The sequence below is a fragment of the Urocitellus parryii genome, chromosome 3, assembly GCF_045843805.1.
Source record: "Urocitellus parryii isolate mUroPar1 chromosome 3, mUroPar1.hap1, whole genome shotgun sequence".
Taxonomy (NCBI): domain Eukaryota; kingdom Metazoa; phylum Chordata; class Mammalia; order Rodentia; family Sciuridae; genus Urocitellus; species Urocitellus parryii.
This window is the reverse complement of record NC_135533.1, coordinates 51,947,538-51,972,735: the sequence shown is the minus strand read 5'-3', so window position 1 is coordinate 51,972,735 and position 25,198 is coordinate 51,947,538. Positions and strand designations below refer to the sequence as shown.

Genomic DNA, 25,198 nt, shown 5'->3' with positions numbered 1-25,198 from the left:
GGAGTGGATAGAAGCAAAGCAAGAAGAAGTGAATTCCTTGAACCACAGGTAAAAATACTTGAAGTCTGTCCCAAACCAAATTCCAGAAATAGTAGGAGTCCATCTTAAAACTGCTTTTCCCCAGGGACTGAATTATTTTCAGTGGGTCAATGAAAGGGCACAATGCAAGAATCACAAACAGAATTATTCCTTTTTCAATTATCTCTCAACTCTGATTATCCTAAGGAGAAAGTCCCAGTGTGCTGCTAATCTGTCTTTAGCATCTTTTTTAAGAGGGGCAGAACCTTGTGGGCAAATAGGATTTAGCCAGAATTCAGTAACACTCTTCTGTATTCTATGAACTGTATTTATTTTTAAGGTTTCCTTTAATGGTCACTGATAGTTACCTTTATGATAAGTGATACTTTTCCATTTAAGGAAATTTAAAAAGCGATTTCAGAAAGAACAGTGATTTAAAGGAAAACATTAAGGAAATAGCAGTTGGTACCTGGATTTGGCTAAAGCACATAGATTGATGGTTTAATAATATGTAAAAATTGGGAGATACTGCTATAAATGAAGTGTAGCTAGGCAATAGCGGGGAAGGGACTACCTGATGGCATTTAGATTGCCTCATTCTATGACATTCCCCATGGAAAGGTCCACTGGCTGCCTAATCAATAGCCATTTCCGCCTTTTCTCCCTGCAGGTTGGACTCCATGATTTTTCTCTGTGGCACCTCAGGAAAATGCTGATGCAATTTTACTCACAGTTACTAAAATATTAAAAAACAACAACAACAACAACAACAACAACAACATTGTTATGGTTTGGATGTCCCCTAAAAGCTTATGTGTGAGACAATGCAAGGAAGTTTAGAACTGAAATGATCAGGTGATAAGAGCCTTATCGTAATCAGTGCACTAATCAACTTGAATAGATTGTCCTGAGCTGCTTTCCTCCTCCACACCCTTCCATCTTGAGGTTCTGCCGCAGCATGGGTTCATGGAGATGCCTCTGTGGACTGAAATCTCTGAAACTGTGAGATTCAAATAAGCTCTTCTTCCTCTATGTTGTTCTTGTCAGGTCTTTTGGTCACAGTGACAAAACAAAACAAAAAAACACTAACTAAAACACCCACCAAAATCAAGATACAGTCAATACACTAAACAAATAACAAGAATCAGCAGCAGTCTTAAACTTTGGTTAGTGGTTAATAAAAATAAAGATGTAATTTTTTTTTCCTATCCAAATTCATGGACCCTACGAATCTATAGTTTCACTCAATCATAGAGTGAGGAGAACAGTTCCCTTTCCTTTTGTCACATATTAGTTTGGGGGTGGTTATGTCATTCAGATCTGGGTAATAAGATGTAAAAGGAAGTCAGTTGACAAGCTTGTGGGGAAATTTTTTTTTTCCTTTTCAAAGGTATAAAATAAGAAACTGTACTTCTGCCTTTAGAGATTGGTGGGTAAACAGGCAATGCCTGGAGCTATCGTGACCATTCTGCAGCCAAAAAAGACACACGTGATCATGGTAGAAGAGAAAGGTGGAAAGAACTAGGGTACCTAATTTTGGGGCCACATCTCAGTTAAACCAGCCCATCATGGAGCACACCTACTTTGAAAATGACTTTGTGTGTAACATGATAAATGTCATTATTTAAACTGCTTGGAAGTTCTATTACTTGCAGCATAAAACATCTACAACCTAAACTGACCCATGAGTCTTTATCATAGTTACATATATCTTTTCAACCTCCAAAATAAAAGTAGGTGGCTAGATCCTCTAATAGGAGCAGTGGGGGTTGCTCTGTGCCCCAAGCCCATCTCTGTCCTTCTTTCCAGCCTCTCAGGCTCCTCGGTGTAGAACAGAAGAGCTGTCTAATGAGAACTGACAAGGTGGAGGCCACAGGACTGCTGATGACAGGACAGAGAGCTCTTAGCAAAGGATGCCACCCAGAGGGCTGGAGCAAGGCTCAGACCTCCATTCCCTAGGCAGCCACTGGGGATGGGGGGAGGAAGAAGAGGCAGGACCATGGAAAGTCATCTAGAAGAGGGGACAGCAGGCTGGCATAGTTGTGAAGTCAAGAGATAGAAAGTCTAGGGTCTATCAGATTCTGATCCAAATATTAGGGCAGATACTACTCCAGTTCCTTATAGGAACTCCTTTTTATTCCCCCCAACCCCCAGCAACCCATATCTGCCTCCAGTTTCCATTTTATAGCAGTGTGCAAATTTCTCAATTTGTAGCTGTAAATCTAACAGAAAGCTTGGAGAAGACATCAGACAGACCCTGTAATCTCTGCTAATCCTGTAATCGGAAGCTAAACCCAGGACACAAATGTATTTTCAAAATAAGGATTTTAGAAACTCAAATGGCATTAACAGGTCTCAGAGACAAATGTACACAACAACTAAGTGAGATCCATCAATACACACAGATGCATGGCCATGCCTTCTACTCCAACAAATTATCTACAAGAATAGAAGATAGGATGGGAGGGGCAGATAGACCTCAAAGGATGAGGGCAAAGCCATCTCAACAAGGTTCTTCTTCTAGGGAGGTTATTATTATTATTGGTACCAGGGACTGAACCCAGGGGCACTCAACCACTGAGCTACATCCCCAGCCCTTTCATACTTTGCTTAGAGACAAGGTCTGAGCTGCTTAGGGCCTTGCTAAATTGCCAAGGCTGGCTTTGAACTCTTGATCCTCCTGCCTCAGCCTCCTGAACCTCTGGGATTACAGGCATGCACTACCATACTCAGCATTTTTTTTTTTTTAAAGTTTTACTTCTTTTTTCTTTTTAAATTGACACATATTGATTGTGCATATTTATGGGGTATAACATGACATTTTGGTACATGAATACACTGTATAATGATCAAATCAGGGTAACCAATACATCTATCATTCATTTATCATTTCTTGTATCTTTTATGAAATATACAATGTGTTATTAACTAGTCACCCTTACTGTGTATTGGAACACCAGGACACACATATAAACCTACTGACCAACCTTCCTCTATCACTGTCTCCTCCAAAGGGCCTTCTTCAGAGTTCTCTGAAATTGTTTGTGAGTTGGAGTAAGGAGGAATAAAAGGTGGGTAAGGGGAGAAGCAGATGACAGTTCTTTTTAAAAGTTCCAAACCCTTTTTACATTCTTTGTTGCAAAAGAAATGAATGGTTATAAGCAAAGTTAACAACAAGGAAGGATGAATTTTTAATCATGTGTTGTACATGCATAGGGCCCACAAACAGAAGATTCAGTGGTAACCAACTTTCCAGTCACTGTTTTCAGATTTGCTGCTCAGCTGACCTATTCCAGGGGACAAAGGTCTTTGGGAAGCAGGCAGGGATGCATTTGTCTGCAGAGCCTGTTTCTTTAGGAGTCTGCCTGTCCCTGTGTGGCTGGACCTGAATACATCTTTCTGCACTTGTAACTTGTGCATGTCAGAACTGCAAAGCTCCCCGACTGCTCAGAGTGGACACATAATAACACACAGATCTCAACTGTCACAGGCCCTATTGTGGCCATGGGTCACTCAAGATGGGGACTAGATTGGAGAAAAACCGATTTCCTTTAGCCAGTAGGAACATTTCTTTGGGGTTCCTTTTTCTCTAAGTTCCCAGATTTGAAAACAATGAGTCCAGGGGAATTCTTGACTTGAGTCAACATTTTTGTTCCTTTCTGGGAGCAACTGCTCCTCAGAAGCACTGGCAAGTGAGAGGTTGCCGAGTCCAGTAGAGGACCACTTGCTCTACTAGCTTCTGTTCCTAGACACCGCTGTTGGCAAGCCCACAGTCCTTCCTTCTGCTCTAACTTACCTCTCTCCTAGAGGGTTCCGAAAATAAGACAAAGCGGTGGTGGTGGTGGAGGGGTGGCATTGTTCAGCAGTAGAATGCTAGTGTAATCCCCAGCACAGCCAAAAACAAAAGAAAAAAAAAAGTTGGGTTGCATTGTCCTACTTAATGGACAGTCTGTGGTCAGTGCTGGATGTTTATTATGTACACATTATTCATGATGGGATAAGTAGGAGCCACCAAATTTTTAATCATATTAATCGATTTTTTTTTGTCCTAAGAGAATCAGGCCCTTGGTCAATATAATTAAAATAATTAGGGCAAATGAAACATAAAGCATTTAACCTGACAACTGGGTGCAGTAGTGCAAACCTATGATTCCAGAGACTCAGGAAACTGAGACAGAAGGATTGAGGTTTGAGGCCTGACTCAGAAACTTAGTGAGACCCCATCTCAAAGAAAAAAAAAGAAAGAAAGGAAGGAAGGAAGGAAGGAAGGAAGGACTGGGGATGTAGCTCAGTGGTAAAAGTGGTAAAGTGCCCTTGGGTTCACTCCTTGTACCTTCCAACCCCCCTAAAAAGCAAAAAACAAAAAAGAAACAAATACACACATATACAAAAGCCAAATAACATTTGGAAAGAAATAGTCAGATAGGGACAGCAGTGGTGGAAGCCAACTCACAGTGGGATTAAAAATGGGCAACAGCTGGTGTTGAGACTGATGGCCACAGCCACGCCTGGCCTCCTATCAGAATGGGAACTCCTCTTAGTCTCAGTCTGATGAAGAATCGTACCCTGCAGCTGTCAGATGTACAGGTAGCAAATGGGTGGCTTTCATTAGGAAATCAAAATGGCTTAGGGAAGAGAGAGGTTCCATGTGAAGGAAGATGAGCAGTGGCAATGTGCTGAGCACAGGTCACAGACTCCTCAGGCTGTGGGTTACAACTAGGGAGAAGAATGAGAATGTACTCAATGTGTCAGTAAGTCTGTCTATATTCATGTCCTTTTCCCCTTCTCGTTTCTTATGCAGACACATACAGCCCTGAACAGATCTGACTGACTGGCACTTAGAGGCAGATTGCCAGAGTAGAAAAGACAGAGCTCAAGTTGCTCCATGTGTCTGGGATCCCAAGATGGTCTTCTCTGGGGAGGGATCCCCAAAGGGCTCTGTGCCAGCTTCAAAACACCACCAAGTTGTTGGGCCAGAGAGGACATTTGTGGGGGAGGGAGGGGATCCTGCCCAGTTCAGACACTGCTCATTTGCACAAAGAGCCCTTTCAGAGTTATTGGCTGGCAGGGTTCCTCTTAGGCCTTAAAAAAAAAAAAAAAAAAAAAAAGAAAGAAAAGGAAAAAAAAAGCACTTGTGCACTGACTGAATACAAATCAAGCAGTCTCACTGGGCTGCCACACAAACTGGCCTCAGTCACCAAGAAAGAGATAGAGAATTCGGGCTACTCTCACTAGGTTGCCAGTATCTAGGCATCCTGGAGGAGGGCCCTGATCTTCAGCTGGTATCCCCACCACAGCAGGGACTTCAGTATCCTTGTCAGGAACGAAGCCGATCCATTTCAGTTTGCTTCAGTCTATTTCAGAGAAATAGTTTAAAGTAGCCTAAGACAAAAAGTTCCTAAGAGCACCTGCTTAGCTAACCAACCAATTAGGGACATCCCAATCACCCCAGATCCTCTAAAAGATGAAAAAGTGATCACCACTAGAAGCATTTGCATCTAAAAACATGTACCAAGAGCAGGCTGGAAGCTGGGTAGATGTAATCCTGGAAGAAACTCATAATGAAAAAGGAACGCAGCATCCAGGAGCCTGGGTGTCAGCCAACCCATCCATCCCCTGTTTGATGACTCACAGGGGAAGCCAGCAGTGTAAGCTCTGGGCTGGTTCTCCTGGATGTACCAATGCTGCTCTGCTCTCTACCTTTAAGGGTGAAGTGCTGGCCATCCTTTTGTGTGAAGATGGCCAGACCAGTGACCCAGAGACACAATTCCAGCCCAGCCCACATTTGTACTATGGTGGCTTTGATCTCCCTCTCAATCTCCTTTGATGGGCAAATGAATACACTTAGGAGCTGAACTTGCTAGGCCACTGTAGTATGGCAAAATTATGGTAAACAATTGGAAATAGAAATACTCTAGTGATACCTAAAGTTGGCAGAAACAAAAGCAAAAACAAAGCTGGCAAGATTGAGAAGAGGGCTGGGGATGTAGTTCAGTGGTAGAGTACCTGCCTAACGTGTAAAATCCTGGGATGGATTCCTAGCATCGAGGGGCGGAGGGAGATTGCAAGTAACTAACAAATTATGCAAGGAGGCTTGGTGGCCACAGATGAGGATCCAAAAAGAAACAAATCAAAGGGGCTGGCAGACAGAAGGTGATGCCAACATGTACTTCCCTATGAACTAAGGGGCTAAGAATGCCTCAAGAACAGGGAAGAGATGCAAAAAGAAACCACACAAGAGCCGGGTGCGGTGGCCCATGCCTGTAATCCTAGAAACTCAGGAGGCTGAGATGGGAGGATTGCAAGTTTGAGGCCAGCCTTGGCAACTTAGCAAGAATCTGTATTAAAAAAAAAAAAAAAGAAGAAAGAAAGGAAGGAAGGAAGGAAGGAAGGAAGGAAGGAAGGAAGGAAGGAAGGAAGGAAGGAAAGAAAGAGGCTGGAGATGTAGCTGAGTGGTTTATAAAGCATCCCTGAGATTAATCCATAGTACCAGGAACAAATAAACAAAAACAAAAACAAAAAAATATCACACAAGAGGATACAAAAGGCTTCAAGCCAATCAGAATATATGAAAAACACAGAGAAAGTTCCAAGTTGTGTATAGGTCTTAAATTACCATAGGGTAAGTGTAAAAAGCATGTTTCCATTTTGTTCACACTCTCTAAATGCTAAGTTTTTCTTTGGAGTACTGAGCTGCTCAATAAGGGTCCCTAGAATATTCCTAGAGGAATGGCCCTAAGCCATGTGACTTTTTTCTTTTCTTTTAAAATTTCTGTGACACACACACAGTTGAGGAAAATGAAGTCACAACAAGAAACATCTTCCCTTGGAGCAAAATAAAGTCAGTGAAAAAGCAGGACCAGGGGACCTGGGCTCTCTGTCACTCAGCACAGAGCTGTTTGTTGTCTCCACCTTAGTGTTTTAAATTAAGAGTCTGTTGATGGAATTGTTTGTTCTTTAGTCACCCAAATTTTGGGGACTGACAGCTAATAGAGAGCTGACTCTGGACAGAGGGGGATAGAAGCTCCTGGACTCTTTTCCTCACCCAGTCTAGTGTCTGCCCACTGTGCTCGAGCTCAGGCGCTCAGTGGGATATTTATAGCTGCCTTTAAATTTACCCAGCTCGCCATAAAGCGAGGTAATGGGGCGCCCTTTACTGCTGCTAGTGGTGATTGTCCTAACATTCTTTAATTAGCAAAAAGCGTTGGCACAGCCACTTTCAAAGCATTTGATTTCACTGTCCTGGTGTTCCCTATTTCAGGCTCAACAGCCCCCACTCCCTTTGGAGAAAATGCACTTTAGCAAATTTGAAATAGCAGGTATATGCGTACACAAGTACAGATAGGTATATTTGTGTACCTATGCACACTCTTCAGCTGGCTCCTCACATATTCATCTACCAAGAACCTGGGTGTATTTATGGTACCTCCATAAAACTTTCCTTCATAAATCTATCAGTAAGGGGCTGGGAAACTAATTTTTTCCTGCTTAGAAAAATAAAAAGGTCAACGACAACAATGACAACAAAAACCAAACTAGGTAACATGACCAATTGGTGAGGCTACTTTACACAGGGGAGTTACAGTAAGTGTTAAGAGATCTGCTCAAGAAGTAGCCAGTCATCCTAAGATGTGGGGGGAAGAACATTCTAGGTAGAAGACAGAGCAAAGTCCCCACAAGGGGGAACCAAGTTAATAGTACTCCAGGAGATGAGAACCAGTGTACCACAAGGAGTAAGGGGGAAGACAGAAAAAGATTAAGGACAAATCAGGCCTGTAATCCCAGCTATTTAGGAGACTGAGGCAAGAGGATCACAAGTTCAAGGCCAGCTTTGGCAACTTAGCGAGACTCTATCTCAAAACAAAATAAAAAGAACTAGTGAAGTTCAGTGGTAGAGGGCCCACTGATTGAATTCCCCACCTCCCAAATGGTTAAGGGCAGAGATGTGGCAGGGGATGAAGGCTAAGGGCCTGTGGACCATGTAAACAGTCTGGTTGTTATTCCATTTATGAGGGAATGAGCATTCTAAGTAATCCACACAAAATCTGATAGAATGTCACAAAGATCATTTTGGTTGACACAGAGAACAGACTGTGGACAGCAATAGTAAAACTTATGCCTTGAATGATTACTTTCTCAGCTTTAAATAAATGTTCTGTGGTTTGTGAGATTTAATGTAAGGGGAGATTGAGTGAAGGGTACATGGAAAGTCAGTACTATTTTGTACCCATCTGCAAGTCTAAAATTACCTCAAAAAAAAAAAAAATTGTAAGCAACAGACAGCCCAAAACACAATTTTTTTTTTTTTCTCTCTTGGGCCAAGGACTGAGCTCAGGACCTTATGCATGGTAGGTAAGCACTCTCCCACTGAGCTAAATCCCAACCCCAATACTTTAAATTTTGAATTAAGAATTACAAGTTCTAAATTAGGTACAATACCAAGAACAATAATAGTTTAGGGGAAAAAAAGCTCAATAATGGACTCTGAACAAAATAGTGTCTTTTCTACATTAGTTTCTATATTAGAAAATAATAGTTGGGAATGGTGGTATTCACCTGTAATCCCAGCAGCTCGGAGGCTGAGACAAGAAGATCACAAATTCAAAGCCAGCCTCAGCAATGGCAAGGCGCTAAGCAACTCAATGAGATCTTGTCTCTAAATAAAATAAAAAACTGGGCTAGGGATGTGGCTCAGTGGTTGAGTGTCCCTGAATCCAATCCCTGGTATTCCCCACTCTGCCAAAAAAAAGAAATAATAGGTGTACCACTATTACTATTTGCTGAGATTGACTGTGATATACAACTTGTTTGTCGTCCAACAATACCATGAAAGAAGTTAATTCCATTTACATGTGAATGATTTGAGGCTTAAAGAATTAAGGTATACAAATTAGTATGCAAAAATTATATCTGAGACTTGAACCCAGGTTTGTCTGACTCCAGAAATACTTCATAGCACCACTCTGCTATTAATGTCCACTAACATACACGTAAGTGTACTTGTGTACTTTGATGTAATGTATTTTGTAGAAATTGGTTTTGGGAAAAATACTTGTATTTTCCCAACCAAAATATGAATGACTTGACTTTATACTTACATCACTTATTTGTGAAAAAGCAAATTACACCTGAGGGCCTGGACGACCCCTTGATAAATGATCAAACTTATACATGATGTACTTGAAACACCATTTGAGTCAGAACCTTCAGTTTCACATTTATACAGGCTGGCTCTGATCTGGAAGTGTACCTTAATCTTCAACATAATCCTCTTTACATTTCTGTGATTTAGTTACAGTTAAGCTAAATTTTGTAGCAATACCAAAAGGTACTGCTAGTATTATCAGTATGTTTCAAGATCTTTGGGATAGAATCTATAGACCACTTAAAGAAAGAGTGAGAAAATTATTAAGGAATCAAGAGAAAGGAAGAAAGCAAGGGAAGCAGATTTCTTGAGTTTGTCTCTTCAAAGTGCACTTCTTTGATGGAGGGCCCTCTCCCTTCCCTGGGGGAAGGAAGACTCAATGGTTATACAGCTCATGCTTGGTTCTTCCATTTCTCTGAAGCACAGTAGAAGGAAAAGTCACTAGCTATCCTATGTACCTTCCCTTTCTCCCTCCTCTTTTGTGATATATTACAGTGGTTATCTAGTTTGGACCATGGACAGATTTGGGGGATTGAAACCTGATTCTGTCGCTGTAGTAGGTTGAAAGTGAGCCCCCAAAGATGGGTCCATGCCTTAGTCCTAGAACCTGACTGTTACTCCACTGGGAAAAAGGGTATTTGCAGATACAGTTAGCAATTAAGGATACTCAGATGAGGAGATCATGTGGATTATCTAGGTGGGCCCTAAACTTAATGACAAGAGTCCTTAGAAGTTACAAATAGGAGAGACAGAAGAAAAGGAGGCAGTATGACTATGGAGGCAGACTGAAGTGATGCAGCCACAGGGCAAGGAGTGCCACCAGAATTAAGGGCATTTGGAGGGACTGCAGCACTGCCAGATTGTGAACTCTGAGCTTCCAGAACTGCAATAAAAGTTGTTGTTTTAAGTATTTGAACAAATGACTTATCATGTGGTTATTTGTTATGGAAGCCTCAAGAAATCACTCAATCACTCATTAGCTTAGAATCCTGAGAAATCTAATGGTTCCTGTCTTATAGAGCTGTTGGGAGGATTAAATGTGTAACAAGACAGTGGAAAATACCTATCAATGCCCTACAAAGTGTTGTTACTAAAATTATCATATTGCTGTACATTGGCAAATAAAAAGGATAAATCACAAGGACCTGAGATGGGCCAGTGCACCTGCACAGGGCCATTTTCAAGGCTCCTGGCCAGACATTTTTTAGTCTGCTTGACCATATAGGTGACCACATCTAGAATGTGTGGCAAATCACTCTTCCAAGAGAGGAAGCAGCAGGGTAACTGGGAGGCTTCTCTCTCCACTTAAGCCTGGCAACTCACAAACTATAAGCCTTGGGAAACTTGTCCCAGAATGAAAGGCCCGTGCATTCAATAACTCTTCATTACGTTCATTAATCACCTTGTCCCTTCTTAGCTGAGGTTCTGAAAATTGCTCTGGATGGGACAATGCTTTTCTGCCTACTCCTTTCTGACTTTCTTAAGGAGCAAATAGTAAATAACAATGGAATCTCAGGATAATCAGAAGAGTGGGTAACTCAACAGCTGTACTGGTCTGAATCACTGGCTCAAGGAAGAAAAGCCATTCTCTGTGGGCAATAATGGCATATCCTAGTCTCACTATGGGATCACAAGCAAGAAAAACAACCTTCCTTTTACAATGAACAGAAACTTCATCACCAGTTGACCCTAGAGGGGTATTTGCACACATGGGTGGAAATGAATAAGAGAAACACAGACAGGATATGTTCACTGCTTTGAGTAAAAGGAGGTGACTACTTCCGCACAGACATTTCTTACTGTTTTGTCATTTCTAATTCGCCAATCAGGATCTTCCCTTCCTTCTTTGAAGGGCAATTTCCATACTGAATTTTCTTTCCTTCTGTTTCTCAAATCCCTTTAGTGATTGCTCTGTTTTCTGTTGTTGCCATTGATAAACCTCCTTTAAGGGTCCCAAAGCCTACTGGAGGCAAGATGGTACCTTGCCACTCCAGGCAAACCCTATGAGGCATTATGGACATCTAGTGGCTGCTCAGAATAATGCTTCAGGGATGTAATGCATATCAGGGTGGGGAGTGGTCTAGCCTGGGCAATCCTGGGTCCTCTTTAGAGGACCAATTTCAGTCAATCTTTTAGAAGACCATTTCTTCTGCTTCCTATTACAGGTCCAAAGTCACATGGAATGGCGCATCAGCTCTATTGAAGACCTATCTTTATCCCAATCCAGCAAAATATAATGGCACTTGCATACAAGATCACAGAAGCCAGGCATCTGGAAATATCTTCAAGTCATGGGTTTAAATTACAATTAGCCATATCTCAAAATCTTGACAGAGGACTGAGCTCAGAAGGAACAGACTCTGATATTAATTAGTCATGTGGCTTTAGGTAAGTCACTGTGCCTCTCTGAACTTTCTTAATGACATCTGTAAAATGAGAGGCTAAGACCAGATAATCTCCAAGGTCTCTTTTAGCGTTAACATTTTGTGATCTATGAGCCTTTTTAGTAGCTGTGAAAACATAGTCTGCTGTGCTCAGCTCTGGCCCTGTGGATCTCTGGATTATGAAGGAAGCATTCTCTCCTCAACTGTGTGGCCAATTTCCAAGAGTTGGCTACAGTCCCAAAGGATCAAACTCCTTCACAGAGCTACATGTCTGAGAAGGGGTGGAAATCATAGACTATGAGAGCTGCAAGGCACTTTCTATTCCATTTCCTTGATTTTATAAAAGCTATTTTGAGATACTTCACAGGTCTAATCAGTGGCAGATAATCGACTAGAACTCAGGTATCCCAGTCTTAATCCAGGGCCCACTCCATAGCACTGAGCTGCTGGCACAGGCCATGCCCAATTTCCTCACCTGGTCTCCTTCTTCCTTTCCCTCCAGTCTCCTCACAGCAGTCTCTCTGTGTGAAACTGCAAGTGAAAACATTCTCAGCATAGCAATTCTTCCTTCCCTTCCTCTTTGGGCTTGAGCCTTCTTCGTCCTTTCTTATTCCTTGGTGGTACCATGTCAAATCAAGGAAACAGTAAGGAATAATGAGGGGCCATGCGCCAGTTGGAAGGTACTCACTTACCAAGATAAGAAGCTACAGGCCATGTTCAGGTCAGAAGGGATGTGTGCTACCAAGACCCCACTGGCTCCTCTTTAGCCTGGTTCAGGTGCTGGTTCGTAAGTTCAGCTGCTTTTGCAATCCCAGCTGGCCTATAGAGGGCAAAGCGGCCCCAAGTAGAGTTCCATGGAACTTGGGAATATTCACTTTCATCAACAGCAGTCACAAATATTTACTGTGAGACAAGCTCATTACTAAGCACTGGTTGGATCCAAATCAGCCCACCCTTCCATCTACCTTCACAGTGCGGGGGCAGCAGCTTTCATTTGCTGGGACTGGAGCTGAACAGATGGGGCCTGAGTTTGCCTACACAGGCAGGAAACCAGCCCAGGCAGAGCCCCTCTTTTGCTTGAGGAAGGAGGGACAGCTAAACTCCAATGTGCCATCCAGACCCTGGCCAGGGTCTCTTCTGGTACCAGAACACTCTACTAGCTCTATGCCAGCTCTGGCAAGGAGAGAAACCTCCTCCACAGACCCTTGACAGGCCAGGTTCACATTTCCTGGGTCTACAAGATGGTAGTGTCTGGCTTGAAGCTGAGAATATGCAGATGGGGCTTTAGTCAAGAATGCATAAGCGCTACTAAGGTGCCCAGTTGGAACTAAACCCTAGTTACCACAGTGTGACTAACCTCCATTTCTCTCATTTTTTTTTAAATTGGTCATCATGAGTGAAGCATGTTTAAAGGTTTGTTGTTAAAGTCCCTCCTTTTCCACCCTTCAACTTATTTCTTTCATATATCTTTCACTGAACTTTCATAGTCGTTTCCTGACCTTGCCTCCACCATTTAGTCTGAAGAATGGACGCAGTGGACATATTTGCTAGTGATTAAAGCACTGGTCTCAAGATTTGAACACTGGTTTGAAAGGCTGGTTCTGTTTACTTTGAGGAAACAGGACTGTGAGCAAGTTTTCTGCTTGCCTAAACTAAGAATCTTATCTGTAAAATGAAGACAATGGTGCCAATTACTTCACTGGAGCAAATGAAGACTAAATCAGAACAGATATGTAAGTTTTTAGTGTGGAGGATAGTACATAGTAGATAAACATCCCAATAAATGACTGCTGAAGTACATGGATGAAACCTAAGTTCTCAGACCACTGGGCAAATACTTGAGAATCACTCCCATACCCAAGTTCCTTGACATCTGAGGGCTGCCAGAAATCCTGACTTACTATGTGACCCTAGGCAATATATTTGACCCATTCATAAAATGGACAATAAAGTTGATACAAAGATCAACAGTGGTATACACAGAGGAAAGGTTCAATAAATATTAAGTGTTAATGCTAATTTAACTGCAAATGCAAACAAAAAAGTCTTAGTAAAGAATGGGGTTGTCAATTTGCTACAATGGAACTTCCCAGGACTTCAAGAATGTCATGGCATATTTAAGGCAGTTCAGGTTACTGGGTAGCTGATAATACTGAGATTACAGGTGTGGCAGAATCCAGAAAGCTAAGAAATTCTGGACCTCCTGGTTCTTAAACCAGAGCCCAGGTGCAGGCAATAAGGGTTTAAAAAGCAAGCTTGCCACATAATCACACAGTGAGAGTGAGGGGGCGGGGCGGGGGAAGAACCAGGGTGTCTGCAGGCAGTGCTGGAAGAGAAGGGAAACTAAACTGATCCAAATTCTAGTAGACCTGGGTCCTAGGTCTTAGCTAGATGACCCCACCCCCACTTAGTCGAGAAAGGGGGTCTGTTTGGTGAATTAAGAAAAGGCTGACCTAGTCTCTCTCCTGTGGGGGGGCTGTAGAATGCCCCAGGCTCTCCTCCCAGCAGATACAGTGGCCAAAATTCCCTTTCTAGTAAACTGCTACCGCAGGTTGCTACGCAGTTCTTCTCAGGGAGTCCCAGGAAGACAGAGGGGCTTGAGAAGCTCACCTGGCAGAAGGCTTGACGCCTCCCCCATTCTTTGCGCGCAGGGGAGAAAAGGGGGGACAGAGTCAAAGCGGCAGCTCCATGAATGAACAGTGGGTTGCGCCCTGGGTGCTGAGAGTTCACCTTAATCCTTCCCAGGTTGTCTTTCCCCCAGCTCCTTGCTCTTGGTCTTTCCTTCCACTGATTCCCGCCCCCGCAGCCCTCATTAAGAAAACTATCATTTAAAGCCCTAGTTAGAGCCCAGGACGGGTGAGGGAGTGTGCGAGGGAGGGGGCAGGGGACAGGAAGGACAGGCATCAGTGCAGCGGCAAATCCCAGGCTTTCGGTCTTCTGGCTCCAACCCGGGTCGCCCGCCCCCAAGTCCCCACCACTATGCAGCTCCAAACTCCGAGTCGCCTGCCTGGGCCCCGGGGCGAGGCGCCCCGTCAGCATTTCGCGGGGGTGAGGATGACGCGGGCCGGGCAGGAGGCCGGCCAACTGCAGCAGCCCAGTCGCGGACCGCCGCGTCCTAGGCTCGCTGGCCCCTGAGCCCACCAGCCTAGGGCCAGAGGGTGCCGAGCGACCGGGTGCGGGGGCCGCGCGGTCTCCTGCTGCAGCCCCAGGCGGTTCCAGCCTATCAGCGGCCACCCAGCGGCTCGCTCGGACCGGACCAAAATAGCAGCGAACGCCTGCGACTTGCACGCTGCCCCTCACTTGACGCTCACTCCGGCTGCTTGCCGGGCCCGCTCCCCTCGTCCGGAGGGGGCGGGGAGGAAGCGGCCTGGGAGGGGGCTGGGGGGGGGAAGAGAGAGAGAGAGAGAGACAGAGAGAGAGAGAGAGAGGAAGGAAGAAGAGAGGAAGGCAGGCGGTCGGACGATCAGAGGCGCGGATTCCGGGCTGCGCGGCGCGGGCCGGCGCGGCGCTGGAAGGCGCCGGTGTTAACCCCTCGAGGGCAGGCGGCGGAGGGGGAGCAGTGTTAATACATAAGAGCACTGCATCACGCTAATCTTCTCCCCAGAACAGTATGCGTCAGCAGTACATTCACGTTCTGACTGAAGGACAAAAGGATGAGAGAGCAGTCTGCGTGGCTGCTGCCTGCAACACCGCGAGCCCGGCGCGAGGAGGAGACCGTGGGTGCCGAGCGCAGGAGCCCCGCTGCTGCCGCCGCCGCCGGCGCCGCTAGCCAGCAGGGACCATGTTCCCAGGTTCCGGAGCGGTTCCCGCAGCCGCGACCCCCGCTGCTCACACCGCCGCCGACAGCGCTCGGGTTGCTGCAGCAGTCCGCGGACAGCGTAGCCACTGAAGGCGCCGGGAGCCCCAGCAGAGAACTCGCCCTCTCCGCACCAAACCTGGGCCGGGGGCGCGCCGGGGGCCCGGCAGCGGCGGGCGGCGGCGGGTGGTTGCGCGCCACCGGGGGCTGCGGCCGCTGCCGCCGGACCCGCGCCCGCCCCCGGACTCCCTGAAGGGGCCTGCGGTGCGGGCGCGACAGCCGCGCGCTCCTCGGCCCGCGGACTCGGTCCCGGCGCAGTGTCCACGCTGCTGCCCCTCAGGAGCTGGACGGATTACCGTTCCTCGAGCCAGCAGACAGTGGACTGGAGAACTAAACCCAGTTTTTGTCTTTTTAACCCTTCCGAAGAGAGGCGAGGAGAAAGGGGGTGTGTGTCTGGGGAGGGCGAAGGCTCCGCGAACACCTCCTCTTAACTCTCGCAGCCCCGCGAGCTCACGACTGCAATCAGCTGCCGCCGGCCCGGCCAACGCGGGAGAGCGGAGCGCAGCAGAGCAAGCGAGCGCGGCCTGGGTGGCTCGGGGCGCCCCCGCACCTCCGCCAGCGGCGGCCCAGGGAGTGGGCCGGGGGCGCGGGAGGCACACTTTGGCGATGAAGCGCCTTCCCCCGTGGCTGGAGCTAGCCGGTGCCGGGGTCCAAGGACAAAGCAGGGAAGCGCTGGTGGCGCTGCTCCTCGGGCTGAGGGGGGGGCATGCACCTGCATAGCCCGCCGGGCCTCGGCTCTCCCTGGCGCGCCTCAACTCCGCGGCTTCGCCGGCTCCAGCTCCGGCTCCGGATTTACCAGAAGCCATTTTGTCTCCCCCACCCTTCCCTCCCCTCCCCTGTGCCCTCCCCACCCCCACCACTTCCCCCTTTTGTTAATTAACAACTAAGAAGTCAGAATGGGAACGAGGTGCCCGGCTCCCATGGAGAAAGCTTGAGGACACCACGACAGTTCTTTCCTGCCTTCCTTCCGAGGTAGGTGAGAGCGATTTGGGTGGGGATGGTTGCAATGTGGGAGAGAAAGTCTTAGCTTTCGGAGGGCTGGCCTTGAGGGTGGGCTTGGATAAGGGGCCGCTCTGTAGTTTGGCAGAATTTTTTTCGGCCGATCTGCTCCGTCTCTCTAATCGCCCCCTCCCCACCTCCTTCTCCAGATGGAAAGAGGAGCTCCTAGCTCACTTAAGCCGGGGTAGGGCTGGTTCTCCTTTCCGAGCCAAAATCCCAGGCGATGGTGAATTATGAACGTGCCACACCATGAAGCTCTTGTGGCAGGTAACTGTGCACCACACCTGGAATGCCGTCCTGCTTCCCGTCTACCTCGCGGCGCAAGTGTGGATTCTGTGTGCAGCCATCGCTGCTGCCGCCTCAGCCGGGCCCCAGAACTGCCCCTCCGTCTGCTCGTGCAGTAACCAGTTCAGCAAGGTGGTGTGCACCCGCCGGGGCCTCTCGGAGGTCCCCCAGGGTATTCCCTCCAACACCCGGTACCTCAACCTTATGGAAAACAACATCCAGATGATCCAGGCCGACACCTTCAGACACCTCCACCACCTCGAGGTCCTGCAGCTGGGCAGGAACTCCATCAGGCAGATCGAGGTGGGCGCTTTCAACGGCCTGGCCAGCCTCAACACCCTGGAGCTGTTTGACAACTGGCTGACGGTCATCCCCAGTGGAGCCTTTGAGTACCTGTCCAAGCTGCGGGAGCTCTGGCTTCGCAACAACCCCATAGAGAGCATCCCCTCTTACGCCTTCAACAGAGTGCCCTCCCTCATGCGCCTGGACTTAGGGGAGCTCAAGAAGTTGGAGTATATCTCTGAGGGGGCTTTTGAGGGGCTGTTCAACCTCAAGTATCTGAACTTGGGCATGTGCAACATTAAAGATATGCCCAATCTCACACCCCTAGTGGGGCTGGAGGAGCTGGAAATGTCAGGGAACCACTTCCCCGAGATCAGGCCTGGCTCCTTCCATGGCCTAAGTTCTCTCAAGAAGCTGTGGGTCATGAACTCACAGGTCAGCTTGATTGAGCGGAATGCTTTTGATGGGCTGGCCTCACTTGTGGAACTCAACCTGGCCCACAATAACCTCTCTTCTTTGCCCCATGACCTCTTCACCCCACTGAGGTACCTGGTGGAGTTGCACCTACACCACAATCCTTGGAACTGTGATTGTGACATTTTGTGGCTTGCCTGGTGGCTTCGGGAGTATATACCCACCAATTCCACCTGCTGTGGCCGCTGTCATGCTCCCATGCACATGCGAGGCCGCTACCTGGTGGAGGTGGACCAGGCTTCCTTTCAGTGCTCTGCCCCCTTTATCATGGATGCACCAAGGGACCTCAATATCTCTGAGAGTCGAATGGCGGAACTTAAGTGTCGGACTCCCCCTATGTCCTCTGTGAAGTGGTTGTTGCCCAATGGGACAGTGCTCAGCCACGCCTCCCGCCACCCACGGATCTCTGTCCTCAATGATGGCACCTTGAACTTTTCCTATGTGCTGCTCTCAGACACTGGGGTATATACATGCATGGTGACCAATGTGGCAGGCAACTCCAATGCCTCGGCCTACCTCAATGTGAGCGCGGCCGAGCTCAACACCTCCAACTATAGTTTCTTCACCACAGTAACAGTGGAGACCACAGAGATCTCACCTGAGGACACAACGCGAAAGTACAAGCCTGTTCCTACCACGTCCACTGGTTACCAGCCGGCATATACCACCTCTACCACGGTGCTCATTCAGACCACCCGTGTGCCCAAGCAGGTGCCAGTACCCGCAACAGATACCACTGACAAGATGCAGACCAGCCTGGATGAAGTCATGAAGACCACCAAGATCATCATTGGCTGCTTTGTGGCAGTGACTCTGCTAGCTGCTGCCATGTTGATTGTCTTCTATAAACTTCGTAAGCGGCACCAGCAGCGAAGTACAGTCACGGCCGCCCGGACAGTTGAGATTATCCAGGTGGATGAAGACATCCCAGCAGCAGCATCTTCGGCAGCAACAACAGCTCCATCCGGTGTATCAGGTGAGGGGGCAGTAGTGCTGCCCACAATTCATGACCATATTAACTACAACACCTACAAACCAGCACATGGGGCCCACTGGACAGAAAACAGCCTGGGGAACTCTCTGCACCCCACAGTGACCACTATTTCTGAACCTTATATAATTCAGACCCATACCAAGGACAAGGTACAGGAAACTCAAATATGACTTCCCCTCCCCAAAAAACTTATAAAATGCAATAGAATGCACACACATACACACACACAAAAAAAGACAGCAACTTTTGTACAGAGCGGGGAGAGACTTTTTCTTGTATATGCTTATATATTAAATCTATGGGCTGGTTAAAAAAACAGATTATATTAAAATTTAAAAACAAAAAAATCAAAACAAAACTATTTTCTAACTTGTAAGTTCTATTTAAAGGGGGAGGGAGGGAAATCTTGGGAATGTTGTGGGGTATAAGCCACAAGTCAACTTGCTATGCCACCAGGAGGGATTTCTGGTATGAGGTGGAAACTGCTAAGATAAAAAACTGAAACAACAACAAAAAATGCCCCTAAAGAGGGTGCGGGCTGCTGAGGAGTAGGAGGGATAGACTGCATCTGTCACTTTTTAAGAAGATGCTTCATAGAATACAGGAATACCCATTTCTACAGACATCTTTCTTAAGCTGAAAGCTGTCTCTGCAGATTTCTTATTAAAAACAACAAAAAAAACCCCAAATAATACCCCCCGCCCCAAAAGCTCATACATTTGTACCAAAACTCATACATTTGTGCCAAAATGTTGAGAGGCAATAATTTTCTTCAGAGGACAATGGGAAGATATATCTGTAAATGTATTTAAAACGGGAAAACCACCAAAAATGAAACCTTAAAGTGGCCGAGTCTTTGTCCATGTGCACAAATCCTTTGGTTTTGTTCACTGGGACTCGCATGTGCCTAGCCTGACAGAGTGCTTCAGGACGGAGCTGAGCAGGAAAGGAGCTGGCGTAGCTCTCAGTCAAATGCTTTCACATTGCACCAGATTCCTGCAGTTGGGCTTAACCCACTCTGCAAGGCATGTGTCTATTCAGGGTTTCCCAGGAGAAGGAGGAGGCTCCCGAGGGGGGTGCGGCACCAGGGAAGGGTAGGAAGGAGAGCAGCAGCCCAGAGAATGATTCACAGGAGGCCATAAATTAGCACTGTAGCATGTCCACCTGTTGTTCCGGGTATCTGACAAATGATTGTAGACAATGATGGCATTTTATGATTTTCCAAAAAGGTCTTGTTTGTTTTAAGGTGGAAAGGGAGGAGAGGCTGGGAGTGGGGAGCTTGGGGGAGTGGAAGCTTTTCTCATGCTTGAGATTTGGTGACTATTCTAAATGCTGATTCATTAGGGATTATTACAGCTACTGCCAACTGGTTGTGGTGATGGAGGTGGGGGGAGAACATGAGTAGGGAAGAATAAAAGAGAGACAAAAAGGGCACAGGCTAATTTAAAGTAAAGTAAAGGAGCCTTTCCCAAACAGGATGCTTCACCAAAAAAAAAAAAAAAAAAAAAAGTGAAATCCAGAGTTCAAATGACACACATGCATCTGAGTGAGTTCTGCATGGAGTCTTGTTGAATGGGGCACCATGGGGGGAAGCTTCCCTCTCCCAGGCCTACCTCCATAAGAAGTGTAAGACAATGGGTTGGGAGGAAGGCAAAGATCTCTGTTATTCTGGTCCATTAAATGATGTAACTTCTTTCAATTATTATTTTAGCTTTAAGAGGGAAGAAAGGGTTCAGAATTGAAAGGGGGTGGTATGGGCTGGGGGGAATGCCAACAAAAGAACACTGATTGTAATGTGAGAAAAGTGTATTTTTGTATTTTAATAAATATTGTTCAATTTTTAATTCAATGTTCCCAAAGGGTTAAATTGAGTAAGATCCCGAACCTAGAGATTCTTAAGAGCATCCACCAAGTCATTTCTATTTAAAGAAAAACAAAACAAAACAAAAAAATGGGGGGTGGAGGAGGGAGGGAAAGAGGTACTATGGGTGCGGGGGAAGACAAATGTTAATTTTTATAAAGTATGGGAAAATGCTACAGCTGTCAACTACCTTTCCTTAGTTTAAATAAACGCACCCCGATTCTAGTGCATCTTCCACGAGCTAAGTGTGTTAGTCCCGGGCTTTGTTGGGGGTACAACCAAATTCCTCATGCCCTGGAAAAGGAGGGGAAATGGGTCAGCCTCAGTTCTTGGGACCTGGCCAGAAGTTAAGTGCCACCTCAGCAGAAGCTGCTGGTCAGGCAGCACCAGCTCCTACCCAAGGACCCAGGGCGCCTGGATTTAAGAGGGTTGCGGTAATGTAGTTTGGCTACAATTTCCCCCAAGCAATGTTGCTTCTGTTCTCTTGGATGCTAAACAGTCAAATGTCTCAGTGAAGGATTCTCTTGAGGCTCACAGAGTAATGGCATCCAAGGAGGCTGGGTGAACTGGGACCCTTCATTTCTTTAGCACTAGTATTTATACTAATGCAGGGAATGGGGACTGAGTGGGTGTGATCTCTCTGGCACAGAGGAGGGAAAGAGGCAGGCAGTACTTTGCAGCAATTGGCTAAGAAAGGGTCAATTCTTAATCCTCCTGGGTACACAAATCATTTCTGGGTATCAGTGTTTGTGGCAGCTTATGTCCATGGGCACACATGTTCTTAGGCACCAAAGATCGATTTCCTTAGACTTTCCTTTACCACTCTACCCCCAATAAAGAGAGAAAGAGAACTGCAGCAGATCGAAGGGTAGGGACTCAGCTAGGACCAGATGATAAAGCAAGAAATTACTTCCTCTCTTACTGGCACATGACACAACTTAGATTGTTTAGAACAGTTTCCTGGGTATACATTCCAAGGCAACTGTGGAGGTAGTTGCTGCTACAAAAATAGAGGATGGGGAGCCAATTTCAAGTACCTATTTTTTTTTTGGGGGGGGGCAGAGAATTATGCTGTGCAGTAAATAAATGTAATGACAAAGGGTCTGTGGCCAGAAAGGTTGGAAGGTGGAGGTAGAGAAAGGCGCCTAAAACAGTCCTGGGAATAGTCCTAGGAACATATCCAGGGGTGAGCATATCCAGGTCTTGGAATCAAAGGGAGAAATGCTTTCCAGAAGGAACCGCAGGACTAGGGGAGACTGAGGATATGATTTGGAGGCATAAGTATCCTTGGTGCTGCAGGGGGAGTTCCTTTCCCCAATGGGTCTGCCCTGTGCATTGTTTCAGCATTTGGAGCAGTAACCTTCCTCTGCCATAGGCTGGGTATATCCTCTACAGCAGGCCCTTGGGATAGCTTCTCAGAGAGGAGCCCCGCGAGCACTGCAAGTACAGCCTTTAAGGCTGTGTTAGTGACTCATCCTCAGGCCTGGCCAAGCTCTAAGGTTGGTTACCTGGGAATGGAACGTGGGTTGGTAGCTCTTCATGGGGGTAGTTATAGCAACACGTTAGAGGTAAAGACTCTGCAGCTTATTATATGGAGTTACAGAATTTTCATTATAGAATTTTTTTAAGGCTGTGAGAAATCATTTAGTCTTAATTCCTTTGCATTTTATGGTCAAGGAAACTGAGCCCCAGAGAAACGGAAAGACACAGCTAAGGTCACACTGCTAGTTAGTGAAGAGGTGGGACTACAACCCAGGTCTCATGACTCAAGTCAAATGAATTTCTCACTCTGCTCTTATTGGCTATTAATACGTATTTCTCTCCTTGCTAATATGCAGTTACAATGGCACCTCCTACAAATGCTTCCATGTTCTCTTCTTCCACTAAAAGATGCCCACAACCAGCCCTACTACCATGCAAGGCCTCACTTACGTGGCTGGATTCTCAGGGTTGCTTTCTGATTCTTAGGCCTGATGACAGATAGAAACTGCAGAATTCCACAGTGGTTGACAGCGTAGGAGAACGAGTGAAAGTAGGTAAGACTGTGTGTTTATATGGAGGAAGATGGCTTGGCCTCCTCCCAACCTTAGGCTGGACTGTTTTGAAGAGGATTGACAGAGGTCTTAAAGCACCTCCCAGAGAAACTCTCCATAGTGGAGTGGTTTCTGTTTATTTGGCTTAACAATGAGGATAACTGGGGTGGGGGAGGGGTCCTTAATTCTTCCCTCCACTGTATCTACCCAACCTTAGCTCTTTAAAAGCCATACTGTAGTTGCCACTTCCACAATCTGCTACAGGGTTTCTTATCATCCTTTAGTGTAATGCTGCATCCTATTACCAATGAAGGTAGACAGGCTAGTTTCTAAGGCCTAGAGACATTAGTTTTATGGTGGCTATTGAACATGTATTGAGGCCAGCAACTTGCTGGGTGCTGGGTGGAACTATGTGCAAAAAGTTCCTGCAAGATAATTCCCATTGATGGCAGGGAAGAAAGCCAAAGTCCATGGCCTCTGGCTTCCTTTGGTGGTGATGACTAGAGAATGGGAGAGGACTAAGTGGGTCCTACTCACTCCCTGCTTCTACAGCAGGGTGCCAAAGCCCATAATTAAGGCTCCACCATTTCAGTGGAACAAAGCAGTAAGAGCCTGAAATTAGAGAAGAAAGAAGGGGGGGGGGGAGAGAACATTTATATCTAAACATATGTCTGATTTTTATCTCCTCTGCTGGCATTCAGCACTCCATGCCATCAGCTAATGCAGGCACTGTTCATGCCATTTCTAAATCCTGCCTCAGCTAAACTGCAAGGCAGCTTTTGGCTCAAAGCAACTCTATTGGTCTCCATCCATTCAGAAAGCACCCTTTCCCCTGCAGGGGAAGAATGGTTTGGACAGTGGATTCATATTGTTTCATCTTTGCTTTATATTGAAATGAAGTAGATTACTTTTTGGAGTGGGACTAAGGACCTCAGGAATACATCAGTTATATGCATGTATGTGTGTGTATGTGTTTATATATACTTTAAAAATATTCTCACACAAAGCAATGTATCACAGTGCTCACAAGCACAGACTTTGGAGTCAGTCTTCTTGGGTAGGATCCCAGTACTATTACTTACTAGCTCTGACTTTGGGCAAATAATTCATTCATCTGCAAAGTGGAGACAATATTAGTATCTACCTTACTGCTTCACAGGTATTAAGAATTGAAACTTTAGCTATATCTATCTCACAATCAGCACAATGCCTGGCATATACAGTTGGCAGTTATTTGATGATATATATAAGCATATAGACCAACAAACCACTTCCATTGCTGCCTCTATTCTTTCTTTTCTCCCCTTGGTATGGGGTTTTTAACCCAGGGATTCTTTTACTGCTGAGCTATATCCCTCAGTCCTTTTTATCTTGAGACAGAGTCCCTCTGAGTTGCTGAGGCTGGCCTTGAACTTGGCGATCCTACTGTCTCAGCCTCCTGAGTTGTTGGGATTACAGGTGTGTACCACCATGCCTGGCTACCTCCTCTATTCTTGAAACTTGTCAACCAAAAAGAGAACATGCCCACTCTATTTCAGAGAGGAAGGACAATTATCTAGAAGTTGGGGACAGTGTCATCTATAACTCAAATGCCGTGGGAAAGATGGTTGTAATTTCCTTCCTAGCAAAATTCTGCCTTGTGCTCTGATCCTTACAGCTGGCCCAAGGCACTGTCTTATTCTAGGAATAGATTACTGTTTCTTGTGGTGAGCTAGAGAGAAAGTTCAGGTGCTTCTGCTGATAGTGGTGGATAAGCTGAGGGGCTTGGACAGGACATTTCTACCTGGGAAGCCTTGATTCTTACCAAGAAGGTAAACTTCCTAGAGTCTTTGCCACCTATCCCTGGTTCTCTGTCAGGGTGAAGGAAGGCACTATTACTTAGAAGATGATAAAATCCTCCCTGACTACAAAGCCTTTCTAGGCCTAGGCAGGGAGGAGGGGAGCCAGGAGGGAGAAGGCTTTTAGCAGAGAGAGGACTACTGGGGCTTCCAAGCAGGACTGGAGAACTTACAGGAAAATAAGCACTATAATTTGAGCAAGTGAGAGAAGAATGGATCTGTGTGGTAGATTCACAGAGGCAAGGGTCTGCAATGCAGTTAAGAAGGAAAACCAGAGCAATTCCTCTGCCTTAGCAAGTACGTGGCTGGCTGGACCCAGGATGGCAAAGGACTGTTATCGTAAAATTGATGGTATGGAACAGAGGAGAAGAAAAGCAGGGAGATCAACTTTCCAAGAGAGGCTGAAGAAAGAATGCAATTTGCTTTCCTAATGAGAGGCTAAAATTAGATTTTAGGATGATCCCAGGTTTTATCCTCTGGTATTTGCCAACCTTGCCTCAATACTTGGGATAAACCACCAACCCAATATAGTACTATGCCCTCTCCTGGAGGCAGTCTGCTGCTTGGGGAAGAAACCTAGCCATCATGGTATTAGTACCCTAATCCTGACCTTGACAGCTCACTTGGGTCTGCTCTGAAACCATCCTCTCAATTCTATTACGGCACAGCCATGTGGGGAAAGGAGAGGGTGCAGCTCACTTTTTATTGACAAAGAGTGTTATTCCAGAGGGAAGGTGTTAATATAAACCATGTTTTCCCATAGAAATGATGATGCCTGTGAGTTCAGTGCACATGGACCCCTGAAGTCAGTCAGAGATTAAGTTTAGGCCTGTGGCAATGTCCTGGGAGACATCCTTTCAAGTGCTAACTTCCCAAAGCAAGTTAGCACTTGAGAGGATGGCATTACCTTCTCAAGAGTTTGGAACCTGCAGTGGGAAAGCACTGAGATGAGAGGCTACTTGAATGCCAGGTGTGAGGTCTGGGTGGACCAAAGTGGTACTCAGCCTTTCAAGTTCATTAATTTTGTGT

The 25,198-nt window shown here is 46.2% G+C and overlaps 2 protein-coding genes across 2 annotated transcripts in view; one reads left to right on the top strand and one right to left on the bottom strand.

Annotated features, from left to right (window-relative positions):
• Snd1 (staphylococcal nuclease and tudor domain containing 1) overlaps positions 1-25,198 on the bottom strand; it is a 412,495-nt gene that overhangs the window by 41,954 nt on the left and 345,343 nt on the right. The gene's annotated exons all lie outside the window — the stretch shown is intronic.
• Positions 16,294-18,691, top strand: Lrrc4 (leucine rich repeat containing 4). The gene is made up of 2 exons (XM_026411667.2): positions 16,294-16,375; positions 16,552-18,691. Exon 2 carries the CDS (start codon positions 16,652-16,654, stop codon positions 18,605-18,607), a length of 1,956 nt encoding a protein of 651 aa, XP_026267452.1. The 5' UTR covers positions 16,294-16,375; positions 16,552-16,651; the 3' UTR covers positions 18,608-18,691.

What these genes read in the sequence shown, in the direction of transcription:
- Lrrc4 (XM_026411667.2), top strand. Translation starts at nt 16,652, where the DNA reads ATGAAGCTCTTGTGGCAGGTAACTGTGCACCACACCTGGAATGCCGTC.